At 36.9% G+C, this 21,523-nt stretch overlaps 1 protein-coding gene across 3 annotated transcripts in view; it reads left to right on the forward strand.

Annotated features, from left to right (window-relative positions):
* The window catches only part of Grm5 (glutamate metabotropic receptor 5), a 538,255-nt gene that overhangs the window by 401,969 nt on the left and 114,763 nt on the right, over positions 1–21,523 (forward strand). For all 3 annotated transcript variants that reach the window (XM_070034809.1, XM_070034811.1, XM_070034810.1), the window contains exon 5: positions 17,760–18,006. In XM_070034809.1, the coding sequence (XP_069890910.1) occupies positions 17,760–18,006 (247 nt within the window). The remainder of the gene's footprint in view (positions 1–17,759; positions 18,007–21,523) is intronic.

Genomic DNA, 21,523 nt, shown 5'->3' on the forward strand with positions numbered 1-21,523 from the left:
TTCATGACCTGCAGTAATAATGAAGAATTCCTTGTGCAAAATTACTAAAGGGTTAGAAGACAGTATGGAAGCATAAAATAGTCAAAGCTAGATATGAATGAAACTGCATCTAAGATGAACCTTTCAGATAGTAACTGCAAGAAAAAAACAATATACTTTGGACCTTAACAGGTTCCAAAAATTGACTGATTCATGAGAGGTGGGTTGAGAGAAATCAAAAGAGGGTATGCTGAACACCTCAGAGCAATGTGGGTTTGGATAAGGTTTGACCTTTGATTTTATTTTCTAGCTCTGCAGCGTAATAGCTCTATGACATTGGACCAATTGCTTAAACTCTCCTCACTTCAGCTGTAAAATCTGGGTGGTATGAAGTGCCTCCTTCACAGAGACCTTAAGAGAACATGGGATGGATTTGAGGAAGCACTTAGCATTATACCTTAGTCATCAATAGACTGGAACTGGAAGGCCAGAGTTCCGGTACTGTCAGGTTCTGATAATGTCTCATTCCATTTCCTGCCTTGATGATGGATCAGACCCAGGTGTCTCTAATTCTAAAAACATAAATGCATCCCAAAGTTTCTGCTTTCTCTACTTTATTTTATATAAGCCAAACAATCTTCCAAAGCTGATGATTACAGCTTCATTATATGAATGTTGGAGAAGTTATATAACTCAGCCAATACCATGTAGTTGCTGGCACTGTTAGTAATATGCAATAAATTATATCATTGTTAAAAGTATTTTGTTAGTATAATATCCTTCTCTGTGCATCCTAAAGCTTCAGAAGAAGTTAAAAGAAATTCTAAAAAAACAATTCAGATAAAAATTATATTATATTATAATAGTATATAAAAACTCACCCAATGGGAGTCACAAATACCTGTTGGTTACCGAGAAGCAAATCATAAGAGTTTCATACCTTTATAGATTATCTGGAAACTCTTTTGGCTACTAATGTTTTGTGTTAGAACATTTTGCATATTATCCTGTAATTAGCATATGTTGTATCTGAAAGAAATCTAGCAAGATATAAAATTTCATTTCAAAGTTCTTTTATGATTAGAAACATTTTATGTAGTCTCTGCTACATGGCTTGTGACATATAGTGAAGGCTGACATTGCTCATGACACATTGCACTTATAAACTGACATGTTGAATTGAAACCCCCTTGTACAAGTACTTAAAGATAACCATTTTTAAAAGAAAAAATAATAAAAGCGGAGTTTATCAGCATTACTCCCCTGCCACTTTCTAACTTTCTAATCTTGGGAATAGTTCTGTATCTAGTCTAACCTATAAAACATGTTCTCAATTTACAGAGCATTTTTGGAAGTTATGATCAAGAAAATATGGATCTAAAAGTTTACTGTTTAGCTACCTGGTTAAACATGAGCCAGGAACATAACATCTGCTCTATTTCTCTAATATCTGCTGGGACTCCCTGCCTACTACCTCTGAGTTCTACCTGGAATCTGTGTTTTTCTGAGCTGTTGTATTAGTCCTTGCCTTAAACTAAAGGTTATTTCTTATTATTGGGAATGTGTTTTTGTTTGTTCTTTATTGTTATTATTGTAATTAATAAATCTCAACATTCCCTCTAAATTAATAAAGTACATGGTTCTTCCATACCTACTATTCTATAGATTAATGAGGGCACAATGCTGATGCTTAATAACCTTTAACCTTAATCTTGGTTTCTATATTTACCCAACACTCCTGAAGAAAAGAAGAATTTGGACAGGTTCTAGGACATTGATAGGTCACCTTCATATGGTGCAGAAGTACCATGGATTTAAACACTGGGGACATAAGTATGAACTTTTCTGTTTTGCCCAAGCATGAAAGGAGCTAACATGGGCACATTTTTACTTGCAAGCAAGTCATCTTCTCTCAGTGTGTCCAGGATCATAAACCAACTTGCCTATATGCTAGAAATCCTGGCTGTTTCCACTGTTGGTTCTAGAGATCTTTCACCTGTCCCTCATACAGCTGCCACGTCTTTATTTTTTTTTAAGATTTGAATCTAGGGATAAGAATTAGGTCCCTTTGATTTTAAATTTAAGTTCATTTCATTTCAAATAATCATGGACTACATAATAAAAGTCATGATGATTTCACAGTTCAGACATAGTCAGTGTTGGATAAGACTATATTCTTAGTGAATCTGGAGCAGATGTGTGATGATAATCTATTCCTAGATCCCCAGCCCTAATACATTGTTATGGTTACCAGAAGAGGTCAGACATGAGCTCTTGCCTTAAAGAATTCTATCAAATGCCACTGTCATGACCCAAGCAGTAGCCAAGGGAGAAAACAAGCTTTATTAATACTGAGTCCACACTCCAAAGAACTTAAGTCTAATAACCTCAAACTTTCCCTTCTAGTGTTCTCTCTCTGCATTATCTAGAAAAGAGAAACAAAGGCAAAGATTGAGAGTTTCCATGGGGGCAGTCTCAGTTACCTTGGTCTAAGTGATCATTAATTCCTTCCATTATCCCAGGAATGGCTGAGCAGAAGGTTTCTGCTGCTTAGGAGTATAGCTGGAGACTTTTGTCATAGATGATCAATTTATGAGAGAAAGTTTCAGGAGAGCTCTAAAGGAGGGAAGGAAAAGAATAAAATGCGAGGGAGAAACAAAATATTGTTAGCTGAGTCAGGGACTGAGATCCGTTCATCTTTGCTTCTAGCCCAGAAGAAAATGGAAATGTATGACATGCGATAAACCACTGCACAAAGGGAGGTGGTTTAAAATCTGGGAAAGTTAGCTGTTGTTAACCAACATGTGGAAAGACTTAGCAAGCAAAACTGTTGTTTTAATTAATTGTCTCACAGGCACTTGGCAAGTTTTCTGCAGTAAGGGCTCCCTTGGATCCTGACTTTTGCAGTTCCTTCTTTCAGATTCCATTTTGCCATTCTTCCTCCCTTCCATGTTTCTTGGTGATTTGAGAGAAGGCAGAGAAGTAGATATGAACAAGGTTTCCTTATACACTATCAGGCAATATTTAATTAAATTCCTTCAGCAAACAAAGAAAATTATGTTAAGTGAAGTTAGCCAGGCCCAAAGAAACATAGATCTCATGGTTTCCCTTATTTGCAATAACTAGTATATGTCTGAGTCAAGCAGAAAAGGTCAGATAAGTTGATGTTAGAGGAATGAACCCCAAGGTAAGTATTCAAACGTTTTTTTTTCTTTCATGAAATTGTTTCTAACATATTTATAAGATGATTTCTTTGTTGCTTTGTATGTCCTTCCCCCACGGTATAATTCATGCTTTCACTGTATTTGATGTTGGTATAATTTGTGGAGAGAAAGGGGAAAAAAACAAATCGTTTAACTAGGGATAGAGGTGGACCCATTGCAACAATGAGATGCACAAGTTGTTATGTCAAAAAACGAACTTTACAACTTTTGTGGGGATTGGGGGGAGGATCAGGTGGGGGTGGGAGTATGGGAAGGGATGGGAAGGGGAAACAAAGAGGAGGCAACAATGCTTGATAAGAAATGTACTCATTATCTTGCCCATGTAATTGTAACTCCTCTGTACAGAATTCTCACAATTAAAAAAAAATTTTTTTTAAAAAAACAAAGAAAATTCAGCTGGAGATTCTTTCTCTCAACTGAATCACCAGCTCCGAATAGCCCCAGGTAACAGGACAGTGTTTTCTCCTATGAAATCAGCCTCCAGGGTGCCAGGGCTCCAGGAGAGAAAACGTAGGAGCAATGAACTTAACATCTGTATTTTCTTTTTCAAATACTCTGGCTCAGGAAATCTTTAATCCAGGGTTGTGCTTTGGATTAAAATTAAATAATTTGCCATGGCTGGACTACAGCTAGGCAAAGAAACTCATAAAACACTGATTAGAGCCATGACATTAATTATTGTAAAAATGAATACTTTAATTAGAACTTGCATAACCAGCTGATAACAGGTTGCTTTTCCAAATAACAATTTGACTCATGTCATGATTTGGGTTGCAATCACTGGGATCCAATTTTAGCTTGATTCCATTAAGCAAATTAAATAAATATAAATAAGTGTCACTATTTGGAAGAATATTGGTCTCTATCAGAATGAACTTGTAGCTGGAAAACAAAAGGTGAGAAAGTAGACTGGCTCCTTAGACTTCCAAGAATCAGGAAGCTCAGCTTTTCGTAATTTCACCAATATCACTGCATTTGACCCAATGTCCAACTTCATTGCAAATGCACACTAGCATGCTTCTGTTTTACTTTACTTCAAGATTCCCAAGAGGGAACTTGCAGTTTACTGAGCCTTGCTTACATTTTCATTGACCAGAAGTTCAGAAATGGAGAGTAGAGGAGGGTAAAGTTACTTCAGCTTCCCTAATGAATGGATCAGATAGCCTTCTTCAATCTAAGCAAAATGAAGAGTTCATCAGATTTTGTATTCTAGGCAGCCAAACTTTGGAGATTACTACAGTTTAATTTAATAATTTGGGACAATGTAAGTGGTCTCATTACTGTTATCATTACCATAATGAACATTTGATAAGCAATTACTTGTTTATTAGGCTCTGGGCTTACACTTTCTATATATTGGCATATTTTATAATGTGTTCCCTTCAGTTTTAAGATATACTATCAAGGTACTTTTATTGAAAATGGAAGAACTAATATTTAGAGGGTGTGAATTACTTTCTCAAGATTGTAGTGAATGGCTAAGCAATCTAAAATCTGTTGTGTGACTTCAAATATGATAAACCATATGTATATTACAGAATTTATCTCTTAACAATTTTAAGACAATGTTATTGATTTTAGACCACTCTACATGTTTCACATTTGCTAAAAACTCTAGTGACTAAAACTGTTCTGATATGACATTCAGTAAGTATTTCTAGAATGAATATATGAATGTATAACAACAACTCCGGCAATAATGATTCCTAAAAATAAGGGAATTCTTTGTTTTTTCTTCTTTTTCCTTTTTTTTTTTTTTGCCAGTCCTGGGGCTTGAACCCTGAGCATGGACACTGTCCCTAAGCTTCAAAGTGAGTGCTCTACCATTTGAGCCATAGTACCACTTCCAGCCTTTTTGGGTTTTGTTTTGTTTTGAGTAGTTTGCTAGAGATAAGAAAGAATCTCATGGAGTTTCCTGCCAGGGCTGGCTTCCAATGGTGATCCTCAGATCTCAGCCTCAGAGTAGCTGGGATTACAAGGGTGAGCCACCAGCACCAGGCAGGAATTCTTTCTAAAGGACAACATCTCAATTCTAAATTTGGCCTTTGGGTCAGAATGAAGTTTGGAAAACTGGTCTAATCTAACTTCAAATTTATAGAATACAAAATATTATTAATCTGTAATAATTATAAAATTGTTCCTAGCTTCCTCTTACTAGTTCACTCAAATGATTTCCCCTTAGTTTTCAGATATTATTGATGTTGTTACTTTACAGATGAATAAACTCAGGCTGAAACAAATTTACTGGCTTGTCCAGGCAATAGCATATAACTTAGAAAGGAGGAGCTGCAATTTAAATCTAAGTCACTAGAATCACATTTGTATTATTTGACTGTCTGCTGTAAATGAAAACTTAATTTAGACCTTTGCAAAATTGTGTGAAATTGCAAATTCAGTCACTCACAAAGTATTCTTCAAGGAGATTTAGTCTACTGGTTTCTATTACTGGATCTTGTTTTCAATGCTTAGTGTTTAATATCAGTTCATTGGAAATGATACAAACCTTGTTGCATGGATAACGGTTAAGTGGGACTAAGATGAGGAGGGGTTTTTTTTTGTTTGTTTTTTCTGGAGAATGGTTTCTCACGTTCCTTTGTGATTCTTTATGTTAATATCACAAGGTGGCTGGAAATATTTTCATCCCACATTCAAGCCTTGGGTGGTTTACAGTTTGATGTGATTTTACTCTGTCATTAGATAAGTCTTCAACATATATGCACCTGTTTTCTTATATTAAAAACAATTAAGCTAGTCTGTTAGCATCTGTTAAATATCTGGTAATAGGGCTTTTTATGCCTAAGTTAGAATGCTAGTAGTTCTCAATATTAACCATTATTAATAAGTCAAACTGTCTTACATCTAATCTCTCATTTATGCCTCAGTGCTACTCTCAGAAATTAGTGGGAATGATAATTGTCATTCTCAGGTTGAGAATGATGACATTCATTAGAGTGAGAGATGACAGAAGGCTATAATCCTACCTACTCAGGATATAGAAACCAGAACACCAAGTTTTGAAGCTAACCCTACAAGTTTATCTGAAACACAGACTAACCTCAAAAGTTATCTGAAATTCAAACTAAACTGGAAGTATGGTTCAAGGGGTAAAGCGCTTGGCTACCAAGCTCTAGGCCCTGAGTTGAAACTACCCTCTTGAGAGAGAGGTAGAATGAGAGAGAGAGAGAGAGAGAGAGAGAGAGAGAGAGAGAGAGAGAGAGAGAGAGAGAGAGAGAGAGAGAGAGAGAGAGAGAGAGTGAGTCCTTGTTATGTTAATAAAAAGGGAAAATAGTTCCGTATTTTAGAGGTCATCTATAGTATCCAATTGAACTGGGTTTTGAAATTCTACTTTACTATATTTTCTTTCTATTGGTAATTTCCATGCCTTTTAATACCCACGTTAGAATTTGATCCAGAACTTTTGATTCTGGTTCCCATCCTGGTAGAGGCATCTTCAAGGATGAATAACTTTGAAATGGACTTAGATTTGCATAATGGCTTCCCTCCAGCTATCTCTTTTGGTTGCCAACACTCTTTTCCTGGGGCTGTTCACAGATGTCTGCTTCCAGGGTGGAAAATGGGGGAAATAAGGACTTTTGATAGGGAATCAGAGAGAGTTGTGGAGTTTGGCTTTGGCCTCCTTAGATCACTGAAAGTTTGAGCAGGACCTAAGAAAATATGATGTATTTGGGGGAACATTGTTTGGACTGAGGTGAAAACTGTAAGATACTGGATAAGGTATTTTCCATGGGATTTGATATTATTTGGGAGAAATTTCCACATTGAGTCTATCTCGCACTGGTGTTGCAAAATCTGGTGTCTGGTTTGCAGGCACCTACTGCATTGTTTCTTTATGCCACTATGTATTTTGCCCTCTCAGAAACCAAATCATCTTTTCTAAGCAAAGGCAATAAAATTATGGTTAACTTGTATGTTTGTTGTAAGTGTTCAGTGAATTAATGACTATAAAACACCTGGCATCCAATCTGTGAGATACATGGTTTTCCCATCTCTTCTCCTTTAGTGACTGCTTTTGATATATTTCAGAATAGAAAACCACATAAGATACTCATTGTCATGGCTGAGAGATTGTTGCCAATATAAAGTAACACAGACTACAAAGAAGTTAGTGCTATTCCTATAGTAATTACCACATTCAGAAGAGGCAGCTTTTGAAATATACTTTTGGTATTTTTTTAAAAGATACTTTACTTTCTACATTAATCAAATCTGTTGTACTAGACATGGTTATGAATCATTTTGTGGCTGAATTCTTCACCAAAGTTTTATACACAGCAATGTAACTTTCTTTATTTAATCTTGTACTTCATTTCAATTAGAGTGCTTATTGTAAGAGATAGGACTCCCATTTAGCATGCTTGTTATATTTAATTAGAAGTAAATCTTAATGGAGGCTAAATTTTTCTGTGCTGCTTCATGTTAGAAACTTAAAGTCCAGAAAATATTTTGAATAGATAAATATAATAATTCTCAAATGTTTTAAAAAGTAGCAAGTGGTAATTTTACAAATACTTGTCTAGTCACCCCATGCATGTGAACTGTGCTCTCTGTAAAAATACCAAGCTGGAACCTGCCACAGAGAATTGACATCTGCATGCATGGTCTCTTACTATCAAAATTCCACAAAAAAAGAAAGAAAGAAAGAAAGAAAAAAGAAGTATCATTTTAAAAAATCCTTTTCAAAATGAAGTAAGTTTGAAAAGAATAATTAAGTTTTGCCTGGGAAACTGTATTTTGGATTCACAGCCAAAAGACTGTATTTTAAAATATTAAATAGAGGGCTAGGAAGGTGGCTCAGTGGTAGAGTGCTTGCCTTGAATGAATGAGGCCCTGGATTTGATTCCTCAGCACCACATAAGCAGAAAAAGCCAGAAGTGGTGCTATGGCTCAAGTGGTAGAGTACTAGCCTTGAGCTGAAGAGCTGAAGGACAGCACTCAGGCCCCACGACTCAGGCCCCAGTCCAGGCCCCACGACTGACAAATATATATATATATATATATATATATATATATATATATATATATATGTATATTAGATAGAGATAAGAAAGCCACACATTTAAAAGGAGAAGGAGGAATAAGAAGAAGAAGAAAAAAAAAAAAGAGAGCCACACATTTTCAGAAAACACCATGAAACATAGCCTAAAAAAGAATTGTGGCAATGAAAATGGACAGACAGGGTCGAGGACAGCACTCGTCTAGGAGTCAGGTCTTGTACTAAGAAGACTGTGATGATATGGTTTTGGCACACATTCTTTTAAATAATATTATAACTGCTCTCCTTCCTATCTCTGTTGCATTCCTTTTTCATTCACACTCCATATGGACGTTCCTCAAAATACTGTAATATGAATGAAAGAGATATGCTATCTGAAGGAACATATCCATTAGATTTGCCTACTGGCTGCTCACGGGGTTCATCATTTGAATTTAAAATTTGATGTTCTGCACGCAGAAGTATGCAATCCCTGTGGAGCTTCTGACGCTCCCGGAAGGATCCTCTACTTTCTGCAGCTGCTCCGCTCATTTGCATTTCAATATGAGCATTTAGAGGTCAACTGCCAGTATTCCAGACACAGTCAGGAACTGAAAACACTGCCCAAGAAACTAGTTTCTCTGCTGGCTTGGGCACAGCCCTGGGCTCCACACTGCTTGGATGGGCACAGAGAGGGTTGGGCAAGTGATGCTGCCATCAGCTAGCCTCCTTCCTCCATAGACTCTGTCCCACTCTAGGTCACTAGTCTTTGTCTGAGCCCCGGAACCCAAAACAATCTTTTTCTTTTCTTTTCTTTTTTTTAATCTTTAAGGAGTGGTACAAAGGGATTTCAATTCCAGAAGTCAACTTATGAGTACAGTTATGAGTATAATTTTTGTTGATCAACGTCACTTCTTCCTTGGTTCTCTCCCATCTCGCTCAACATATTCATTCCAATCATTTATTTCATTAATCTTGTTTATTTGTTTGTTTTTGCCAGTGCTGGGGCTTGAACTCCAGACCTGGGCACTGTCCCTGGGCTCCTATTGCTCAAGGCTAGCGCTCTACCACTTGAGCTACAGCACTACTTTCAGCTTTTTCTGTGATTAATTGGACATAAGAGTCTCACAGACTTTCCTGCCTGGCTTGCTCCAAGCCCCCATCCTCAGATCTCAGCCTCTTAAGTAGTTAGGATTACAAGCATGAGCCACAGGCACCGGGTTTATTTCATTATTCTTAACCTATGCTCTTACCTGAAACTATATTATAACACTTGTTTTCTGTCTGGACCACTCACTGAATGTTTGTTGGATTGTATATATAGTAAGTCTGTATGGTCTTAATACTTTAAATTTAATAATTTAATATTAAATAACAATAATGTAATGGTTCATCATTATATTGATAGTGATAAACAATAGCAATGTGAGCCCATCCACAGAGTGAATTGTCTATTCCAAACAAGTATCAGAATCCTATGATAGATTTAGAGGCTTCTGTGTAAAGGTAGGTGTTTAATAATATGTAGGTGTTTAATAATACAAAATAAAGGAAAAGATTGTCCCCTATAAACTAAGTGTACAGATCTGAGATGAACATGATGATTTTAGCCTTCATGTTCATAATTCCAGTACATGGCAGAAAGTATCTCATGCACGACATAACACAACTGTGTATATGATTAATCTTGGCTTGGCAAGGAGGCTCTACCCTCTGTCCTCTCAGGAAATAAAGGAGAGTATCATCCGCTGTGTATAACTGAAATACACTTGTCAAATTGTTAAGGTATGTGATAACTTGTTTCGGTGCAATGTGTTGTTTTTTTTTTTTCATTTCAAGGTTAGAGTAGAACAACCCAACACCTTCTTACAGCTTCTTATAGTCACCTATTTAGAAAAGGCTGCAAATATTCCCTATACCCTCCTTCCTTGTATTCTCCTCTCACTGGTAAGTGGATGGAGAATAGTAAGCACAATCTGAAAATATTTTTGTGACTCTACTAGGACTAACAAAATTAATTAAACTGGTGGGTTTTTTTTTTCCTTCATAGTCTGGCCTATGCCAGATTATAATGGCTCATACCTGTAGTCAGAATTATTCCAGAGGCTTAGATCAGAAGATGGAGGTTTGAAGCCAGCCCAAGAAGAAAACGTCCATGAGATTCTTTTTTTTTGTTTGTTTGTTTGTTTGTTTGTTTTGTCTTTGCAAGTCCTGGGGCTTGAACTCTGGGCCTAGGCACTGTCCCTGAGCTCTTCAGCTCAAGGCGAGCACTCTACCACTTGAGCCACAGTGCCACTGAGATTCTTATCTCTAATTAACCAGCAAAAAGATAAAGGTGAAGACATGGCTCAAGTAGTAGAGCACCAGCTTTGAGCAGGCAAGGGAGGGGGATAAATGAGTTCATGTCCCAGTACAAAGAAAGAAAGAAAGAAAGAAAGAGAGAAAGAGAGAAAGAGAGAAAGAGAGAAAGAGAAAGAGAGAAAGAGAAAGAGGGAAAGAGGGAAGGAAGGAAGGAAGGAAGAAAGGAAGGAAGGAAGGAAGGAAGGAAGGAAGGAAGGAAGGAAGGAAGAAAGAAAGGAAGGAAGGAAGGAAGGAAGGATGGGTCAGGAGTTTTCAACCAAGTTGCTGAAAGTATCTTTAAATCACAACTCCTTTGCCACTCATAATGAAAATAGCATTACTTAAGGAATTAGGAGAGAAGGAGGCAGGGGCAGCTGCCACCAACTAAAATTATATCTTTTCTAATGTCCTTTTTCTCCCTTGTGGACTTAGCATCTTCATCTGTATAATGAGTTTATTAAGCCAAGTTAGAAGCCACAATCTCAGATGAGTTCATGGGAAAGAGAGATTATACAGAAGAGGAGAGAGTTCTTATTTATCATGTAAGACTATGAAAATGGAGTTTTCTATCTTCTGATTTTTCAAAATGAGTCTTCATAGATGGTTATATGAAATTTCTATAAAAAGGATTTTGGTCAAGCAAAGCATATCTAAAAGTCAAATTCAGCCCAAAGTTACCCTTTTTCAAGCTTTCCACTAGATAGGCTCGGAGTCCCTTGCATCTCGACATTTTCTAACACTGCCTGTTAACAGACTTATTTCCTTTGCTTAATATCAACTAAGCTCCAAAGTTCTGGTCCCAAGATGAATTAAGAACATGTTTTGTGGGCTGTAAAATTAAATTGTAATCACAGGTTGGAAGGTTTCAGTTTCCGCTAATGTTTTCAGAGACTTCTGATTTGATTATGCAACACTGAATTTGGGCTTGAATATTAAGTACTATAAATCAAAGATCAGTTTTGAATAAAGGAAAATGAAAGGAAGAGCCACCATTCCATTTTTATTTCCCCTCTTCAGACAGTTGGAAATAGCTGGCAAGTTTGGGTTGGCACATAACCTTAGCCCAGGCTGGTCCTGGTTTACAACTTGCCCCCCAACCCCCACTGAAAATAATCCCTGAACAAAGTAAATACTACTAAAGGAAGTCCAATTCTTTCAATCACCAACATGCCAACTAATTAACATACCAACTCTCTCCTAGAGTTTAGTGGGTGAGAAAAGAAGTCTGGGTAAAACAGACCATTTTATTTTGCACACTTGGCCTTCACAATTTGCTTAATGAGATGTAATGCCTTGAGTCTTCACAAGCTCCTATTACTAAATCTGTTCCTAAAAATGCTCAGGATGATTTTATTTTGTTACTTTATTTTTAAGGACAAAGATTTTATCTGTTTTGTGTTTGTGTCACCCAGCAGAGTCTGAAACACAAGAGGGATTCAATAAATATCCTTTTAACCAATAACTTAATTAATCTTTGAATGAGTCAATGAATAAATTAACTAATGAGGCAGAATTTCTCTCCAGGGCCAAAGCTACAAGAACAAAGGAACTGAATGTAACTCTTTGAGTTCTATTAAGCCATCTGAAGGGAGATTATATAAACCAAACAGGAACAGTTTAGAAGTGCAAATGGAAAAAGAGTAAAAGTTGATGAGTCACTAATGTCACTTGTAAATGATCATGTACATTCCCTTTCAAAATCAACCATTCCCTTTTAATATCAACCTACATTTCTGGAATTTTATTCATCCATCAAGAAAAATAGTGTATGGCTGGGAAGGTGGCTTAGTGGTACAGTGCATGCTTACCATTCATGAAGCCCTGGGTTTGATTACTTAGTTCCACATAAACAGAAAAAGCTGGAAGTAGAGCTGCTGCTCAGGTGGTAGGGTAGTAGCCTTGAGCAAAAGAAGCTCAGGGACAGTGTCCAGGCCCTGAGTTCAAGCCCAGGACTGGCAAAAAGAAGAAAGAAGAACAAAGAAAGAAAGGAAGAAAGAAAGGAAGGAAGGAAGGAAGGAAGGAAGGAAGGAAGGAAGGAAGGAAGGAAGGAAGGAAGGAAGGAAGGAAGGAAGGAAGGAAGGGAGAGAGAGAGAGACAAGGAGGGAGGGAGGGAAGGAGGGAGGAAGGAAGGAAGGAAGGGAGGAAGGAAGGAAGGAAGGAAGGAAGGAAGGAAGGAAGGAAGGAAGGGGAGGAGGAAGAGGAGGAGGAGGAAGAGGAGGAGGAGGAAGAGGAGGAAGAGGAGGGGACATGTTTTCCCTCATATGTGGAAGTTAGTTCTAAAGTATAAACATATATGAAACATATATGCATATGATCTTTCATATACATTTATACACAAACATACTGACCACAGTATGTATGCTGTACATGGGGAAAGAGTAAAATGGTGTATTTCCTTTAAACAACTAATTTACAGTTTAATCAAATGAATACCAGGAAGCTGAAACATGTTGTCAAAGGGAGGAAAGGTCAAGGAGAGCCAAGAGCAGAAAAATGGACAGAAGAGTGGTGGGTGAATACACCTTAATATGCAATGTACATATGTGAAAATGAAACCAGATAATTTGGGGGGAGTTGGGTGAGGTTAGGATAGATGGGGGAGGGGAATGGAAAGAATGACATTGATCAAGATACACTGTATTTATAAACTGACTTCTTGAATTGAAAACTCCTTGTACAACTACTTAAAGATAATTTTAATTTAAAAAATAAAATAAAAGCTGATGGGACTGTAATATCACTTCTACTTGAATCAAGCAAATTCTCTTTCAGTATCATTGCAGGGTTCTCCAAATTTTAAATAAAATGGTATTTTCAAGTTCTTTGCATTTTAAGAGAATTTTTGAACAGTAACTAACTCACTTGGTTGGCTTTTGTCTATAAATATGCACCTTCCTTTCACAAGGCTCCAACCTTTGTAGAATTCACCAATCTTAGTCTTGGACTGAAGCAGTATTGTGCCACAGGGTTTAGTTCTCAGAACTCTGATATGCTGAGTAGGGTAAAATCCACGCCTGTATAACTCAGTGGGACCTAGGAATTCATATTCAATGACACAGATCATTTCGTCATGCACCCTCTTCTATGGTCCTTCTGACCTCTTCCAGGGTCCAAGCTCTCCCACCTACTTCCTCGTCCTCTGGCGAGAAAGAGGAGATTCCAGTTTCTTCCTCGGCCTCACATTCTCTGTTCAACATTCTCTGTTTATGTTACTTCACTGAAAAGGAGGAAAGTGAGATGAAGCTAGAAAAATGAAAAATGAAGAAAAACCACCAGGGAAGTTCTTCAAAATCATGAGGCACACTTCCTTTGATCACAGAGAAATCTCACCTTTAGAATTATCAGTGCCTTCTCAGCCTCCATAGCATTTGTCTCTATAATCTGCTATCATTACCTTTACAGGGCAGAGTTGGCAGAAAACAAAAACTTTTTTTCTCTGACTTCTGTCAATTAGTTTATCAAATATTGTCAGTTTAGAAACAGACAACAGGTTTGCTTGGATCCTTTCTGCTTTTACCTTTTGTACTTCATTGAGTTCAATTTTTAAGATATTAGAGGAAAACGAATCTAAGAAAGTAACCTGAAATGACTTGTTACCTTTCTGTTTCTTATTCTGGTGGTCTAGCCATTCTGTCCAAAGAATCCCATTACATTCCACTAGAGATACTATACTACTCTTCTACCATATTTACTGGACCACAACTTTCCTGTAGTTTTCTCAGAAGGGAAAAATACATGGGATTTACATGGATGTCCAAGTCCACCTAACAAATCCTTTTGTAACTTGGAGATGTTTAGTCGCAATTAAGTGAATGCCATTCTACAAATAAATGGTTTATAGTAAACTAATTTGTTCATCTGAGAACCAGATGAAGTATTTTGGGACACTCTTGAGGATACGCTGTTAGGTATCTGGCCTCACTCTTGTACTCAATATACGTTAGTAGTGCCCGTCATATGTCAGGTGCCATTGAGGTACAGGGACTACAACAGTTGTGAACAACAAAGACCTTTGTCCTCAGAAAGTCCAAAGTGTCCCAGAAGCCAGGGGCAGATCACATCCACAACACAAGCCAAAGCAAAGCTTTAATCCTACATCAAAGGGAGAACTGCAAACACACAATTTCTTTGTAGGATGTTTTTAGTGTTAAGATGAAGCCAGAAAAAGAAGACCAGGAACCTAATTCTGGTGTAGTGGAGAGTCATGAACAATCTCTAATTACAGGAGTACTAGAATACAATGGGTAAAAATGAAGAAATAAAATGAAGCCAGAGTCATAAAATCATCTATAGATAGGGCAGGGTTCTTAGGAAGTATAATATTTCATTAAACAAATGGAAGTGACTGACTGGTTTTAACTGAGTAACTAACTGTGGTTTAGAAGGATATTAAGTATCTACATTCAAAATATATAAGTAGGATACTTCCATGGTTAGCTCCGTCATATATACAAGTTAGAACTAATATAGAAATACATAAATAAACATATATAGGTAATTTATATATCTATCTATATAGTTAATTATTATATAGATAATTTATATATCTATGTGATTATATATTTATTAACAAAAGTAATAATATTTCAGAAAAAAGATAATTTTTTAAGTTTAATTTTGAAATATAAATATACAAGCGGGAGCCGGTGGCTCACGCCTGTAATCCTAGCTACTCAGGAGGCTGAGATCTGAGGATCACGGTTCAAAGCCAGCCCGGGCAGGAAAGTCTGTGAGACTCTTATCTCCAATAAACCACTAGAAAACCGGAAATGGCACTGTGGCTCAAGCAGTAGAGCACTTGCCTTGAGCTGAATAGTGCAGGGATAGATAATGCCCAAGCCCAGAGTTCAAGCCCCAAGACTGACAAAAAAAAAAAAAAAAAAGAAAGAAAGAAAGAAATATAAATATACAGGTACTTAAAAAATTTAGGGAATTCTGAAAACCCAAGGTAAGATTGTAGGAAAAAGCTGAATAAAGTACAGAACAAGCTCAACTTCTTATCAAATGTTAAGGTTGCTCTGTCTCAGTAAGTCTAAGAGGTCCATTAGATTTCAGAGTCTGCAGAGTATACTTCTTGTAATCACAGACTCCAGATATAAATGGTATAATCTACTGCTTAGTAGCTCTGTGACATTAGGTAAATCACTTCATTGCTCCATGGCTGATTCTCTCCTAAAATAATACATACTTCATTGTTTTAGAATTAATCGATCAACATATGCATAGCATTGAAAATAATGCCTAGTACTCTATTAGTGTTGGGGAATCCTCACAGGGTGTGGTATTTGAAGCATTGAAAAAAGGAAAGAATTACAAAGTGACTAAGGGTAGCAACTTAGAGAACAAAGTCTTAAAGGCATAATCAGCAAATCATTAAGGAATCTAGTATCTGAAAAATATCTAACCACTTAATCACACCTGTGCTATTTTCAAAATGTGTCTTCATCTTCTCTATTTCTATGTCTATGAAGCAAAGCTACTAATATCTTTGGTCTGATCTATGACATTTTGGTCAAGTTACTTATTAAAAGTCAAACTGCACTTTTGAGCCGCCCCCCTACTCCTACATCCTGTCTATTTCTGACTTGTTAGGCAATGGCTCTGAAAGCCACCAGGGCAAACTTAAGACCTGGACTGATCCTTGATTCTGTTTTTTCCCCTAAGTACTCCACACCCAATCCATTAGTGCATCCTGTTTATTCTGCTTTTAAGACATACTGGACTAAGCTGCCATACTTCCTCTGAATTCTATTATAGCATTCCATACATTTTTTGCTCCCTTTTTGATGCTCATTTCATTTTCCAAGAAACACATTTTTTAATGTAACCCAGCAAATACTCTAAAGCTATACAGCCTCTACTATTCTCTTACCTTACTACCTACATAAGTAGGTAGTAAGAATCTTATAGATTTTCCTGCCTAGGCTGGATTCAAACTTCAATCCTAAACTATCAGCCTCCTAAGTGCCCAGCTAAAATTGTTTCTTCTTATTGCCTCTGGTTCTAAATCTGACAAGTTATGTCAGTACATTCCAGAACAGTTGAAGATCCATGAAAGTAGTTAATTTCAATCTCTCTAAGATTCAGTCTCTTTTTTAGTCCTCAAAGATGATACACGATGCATATGCACCACGGCTGCCTCTGCCCTCCAACATACTTCCCTAAATTGATTGAATTTGGAAAAGTAGATCATTCATAATACAGCTGTTAGTTAACAAGTTTCTTAGAGTGGCGAATCCATTCATCTTTGGTTTTTCTCTAGATTGTCAATTACACACAGTTTTATGTATACTGTGACCTCAACAAATATTTATTTAATTAATGGGATTTGATTGTTATATTTCATAACTTCCAAACAGGCCGATTTATGCTTTGGGCCTAAAAGCAGTGAGTAATACAAAGATCACATAGGTAAGTTGAAGCCATATGACAGAAGATAGTTGATAGATGATAATTTGCTCAGCAAAGAGGAATTAATAGTTTGGAAATAGAACATTTATTGGGAATTTCTGAACCAATAAGGCTTACTATCATAGGAGACACCAGAGAAATGAATCTGACTTTTGGATAAATTCTGTAGTAGAGAAATGCAGCACCCTTCTGAATCTATTCCAAGGTTTGATTACTGCAAAAAAAAAAAAAATGTGCTTTGCTATTGTAGGGAATTCAGATTTTCCTCCAAGATTTGGAAGCAAAGCTTGAAAATGTTTGTTAGGAACAATATATTAGCATCTGTTCATTTTCTCTTTCTTTATTGTTCTTTCTTGCTTTTCCTTCCTTCCTTCCTTCCTTCCTTCCTTCCTTCCTTCCTTCCTTCCTTCCTTCCTTCCTTCCTTCCTTCCTTCCTTCCTTCCTTTCTGTCTTTCTTTCTTGTATTTTTTTAAATTTTCTTTCTAGTAACTCAAAGCCTCGGCACAGAACCTTAGCTTAGAGCTGGGGCATTATACCACTTGAGCTTTCTGACTTTTTGGTGGCTAACTAGAGATAAGAATCTTACGAATTTTCCTGCCTAGGCTGGATTCAAACTTCAATCCTGAGCTATCAGCCTCTTAAGTAGAGGCATGTGCCACCAGTGCCCAGCTAAAATTGTTTCTTCATATTGCCTCTGGTTCTAAATCTGACAAGTTATGGGAGTACATTCCATAACGGTTCAGGATCCATGAAAGTAGTTCATTTCAATGGAATTAAATTTCAATATTTATCCTGATTTTGTTTCCCAACAGGTTCCCTGACTCTCAGAACACATCATGTTCAAGACTCTAAAATGGGGTTTGTGATCAATGCAATCTACTCCATGGCCTATGGCCTCCACAACATGCAGATGTCCCTGTGCCCTGGCTACGCGGGACTCTGTGATGCAATGAAACCAATTGATGGGCGGAAACTTTTGGACTCCTTAATGAAAACCAATTTCACTGGAGTTTCTGGAGACATGATCCTATTTGATGAGAATGGAGACTCTCCAGGAAGGTATTGTTATGATTCTCCTCTATTGACAATACAGCCTGAACAAAAACACTCTGCATCCTGAGTTCCTCTCCACCCTGGTTATTGATGCTTCCTAGTGATATTTCACTAGGGCTGATATCTTAAAGTGAGTAAAGACAGAGATTGAGATATCTCAATCAATGTGACCAACCCATTGATGCTTATGACCCAAATGTACTTTTGAAATTATCACCACATTCCAAAGACCACAACTTAGAGGCAAAAGCCTCAATTTATTATAGACAAACAGAAGCTGTCTCTACGGTTCCTTAGTTTATGTTTATCATGTTATTTCCTATACTCTACACCTTCTTGGGTCGTAGAACTATTTTGAAGTAGGAACAATTCAATTTTCAGATAGTCCAGAAAAAGGGCTAAGATACTCTTAGATTATTTGCTCTTCCTACAGTGAGTCATAACTCATATTTTATTTTGTTATCCTTCAGCTGAATGCCTTTCTCCCTGACTGAGCACTAACTTACCTTTTCTCTGAAATTTCACTTCTCATTATTTATAGGAAGGTGGTAAGAAATATAAAACTTATAATGGTAGGTAAGCCTTTAGAAAAAAATCATTAGGCATCCAAAACTATAATTATTCACATCTATTACATACGCTCAATTCTTTTTTTATTTAATTTTATTGTCAAGGTAATGTACAAAGGGGTAACTGTTACATATGTAAGGTAATTAGTACATTTCTTGTTGAACATTGTTACCTCCTCCCTCATTTTTCTCGCACTATCTCCCCTCTGATGCTATCCCCCCCAAGTTATAAAGTTCATTTCCAACATATTTTCTTGTGAGTATCGCTGTTGCATTGGTTTGCCCTTTATCCTTTATCTCACCATTTTGTTGTTCCCCTTCCAAGCTTCCCCAAATCAAATACAATACCAGGATACCAAAAACAAATGCAGTGACAATAGGGATAAGCCAGAGCGGGGAAAAAAGAAAAAAAGAAAGAAAAAAGAAATATCTTCACACAATACATTAAAAACAACAAAGAAAAACCTCTTGTTTCCATATCTTGGAGTACATTTTGCTTAGCATCATCTTATATGGTCATATGTACATAGTTATTGGCTATTGTGATCCTCTTCTAGGACTATCCTAGACATATACTAATTATTACAAATGAGGGAAGTTGGAGTCTAGCCAAATTCTTAAGTGGGTCTACATATACAGTTTGTGTGTGTGTGTGTGTGTGTGTGTGTGTGTGTGTGTGTGTGTGTGTGTGTGTGTTGGTGCTTGGGCTTGAACTCAGGACCTGAGCACTGTCCCTTAGCTATTATTCTCAAGATTAGTGCACTACCACTTGAGCTACAGCACCACCTCTGTCTTGCTTCTTTCTTTCTTTCTTTCTTTCTTTCTTTCTTTCTTTCTTTCTTTCTTTCTTTCTTTCTTTCTTTCTTTCTTTCTTCCTTCCTTCCTTCCTTTCTTCCTTCCTTCCTTCCTTTCTTTCTTTCTCTCTCTTTCTCTCTTTCTTCTTTCTTTCTTCTTTTCTTTTTTCTTCCTTTCTTTCTTTTTAAATCTCTTAGGAGTTAGTGTCACAAATTTTCCTTCCCTGGGATGGCTTATAACTGTAATTTTCAGATCTCAGCTTCTAGCGCTTAGATCCATCAATGCTCAGCTACCCACACACTTTTAATCAAGGAAGGGAAATTTGCTGAAATTTTATTCCAAGTTATAACAAAGCTAGACATTGACTCTGCTTTGTACCAGCGAATCAGAGTCTTTCCATCCCAATACAAATTCCCAATGCTCTTCAAGGGCCAGCTATGCTCAACAGCTGTGTTTGGCACAGTGGCTGCATACTCTGTAGTTGATCCTGCCAAGAGGCCTCACGATTCCCTCTACAACTCATACCCTTTTAATGCACACTTTCTGCCAGCAATCTTGGTTTAGCACATTTCTGAATCCTGAGGTAAGCTGGAGCTTGTCCTGGATACAGCTGTCACCATCACAAAATAACAGTTAGTTCCATAACTCACAGCCAAAGGAAAACATGGATATGTTCTCTGTTCTAAAGATGTGGAAGTACTGCCCCAATCAGGCTGTTTGCCAAGATGGGCTGCCTTCTTACATTTTATTTTCTATTATTTTGACTATTTAGTGTATATTGGTGGGTGGAGATGGAAGCTTTTTCTCAGAATCAAAAGAAACTAAATAAATGGCATAAATATTCTCAGGGCAAGTTGACACATGAACTCAGTCTTCAGACTCTGAACTAGTTGTACATGGATTTCCTGGTCCTGTGTTCTTCTCTTAGGAATTTACGTTCCTCAGCCCAGGACTTGCTAATAGACAGTAACAGCAATTCCATCCATTAAAAGGTTTTCAAGACATGTGTATGGCAATCTACAAACCCGATAGTGAGAAAATCTCTTAGGTGACTGGATTCTGGTGAGAAATTTTCTTACATTAACCACAGCATCACTGCTTGCCTCATAATTATACTCCAAACATGCTATAATGTGAGGACTTTCAGGTCACTGGTTCTTCACTCTATTGGAGCACAAATTCCTGCAGGACTCAGGTAAAATTCCACATATATATATATATATATACATATATATATGTATATATATGCATATACACACTTTTATATATACATATACACATATGAACATTTTGCAAACAATTTCCCTGAGTTCATGATTGTTTCAAGTTTATCACTGTGATATTAAGTTGGAGTATTCCACTAAAGCATTAATAAATGATCAGAGTTGGCCTCTGACGACATGGACCAGACCCAGGAAGAAAGGGTTGAAACTCATTTTTTTTCAAACTAATCATGATTTATTTAAGTACATGTACAAAGGGGTTTCAATTTAACATGTCATTTGTGAGTACAATATATCATAATCAGTGTTAACCTTTTCATCACCTCCTCCTCTTTTCCAATCCTACCCATCCTTCTCAATTTACGTAGGTCTAAGTTGTATTACTTTTTTAAAGAATAACTATTCACAACCAGGCTGGATAACAATGAGACTGTCTCAAAAAATATTTTTGAGTACATATTCTGAGTCAAGGACTAAGCTACATGCTCTACTGTTTAGAACTCTGGTGTAAGTAGTAGTATTATTCTCTTTTCCAGCTATACAAACTCACAAAAATTAAATGACTCACCTAGCAAATGATAGAGTTAAGATTCTAACTTGGTCTTTCGGGCTTTATCTCCTCACTTACACAGTAGCCAGCCAATTAATCAAAATCACAAAGACATTTCTTAAGAAATATCCTGGACTGATATTGATATTTTTGTGGAGTAAAGGTTACTGCTCCATTGAATCAAGAAGATTCCCAGTTGGGAAAGAAAACAGAGATGCCTGCATAATAAGAAACTCTCCTAAACTTCCAGAATCTTAAGAGGAAGTTGAGAGAGATAGCTTGCCATATTGGCACACATTTTTGAAAATTTCTCTAATATATTCAAATCATTATTTTTAAACCTCATGTATTGTTAGTGTATACTATCCAGCCATAATTATTTAATA

The sequence above is a fragment of the Dipodomys merriami genome, unplaced genomic scaffold (genome assembly GCF_024711535.1).
Source record: "Dipodomys merriami isolate MVZ:Mamm:240054 unplaced genomic scaffold, mDipMer1.0.p SCAF_25, whole genome shotgun sequence".
In the NCBI taxonomy this organism is placed as follows: Eukaryota; Metazoa; Chordata; class Mammalia; order Rodentia; family Heteromyidae; genus Dipodomys; species Dipodomys merriami.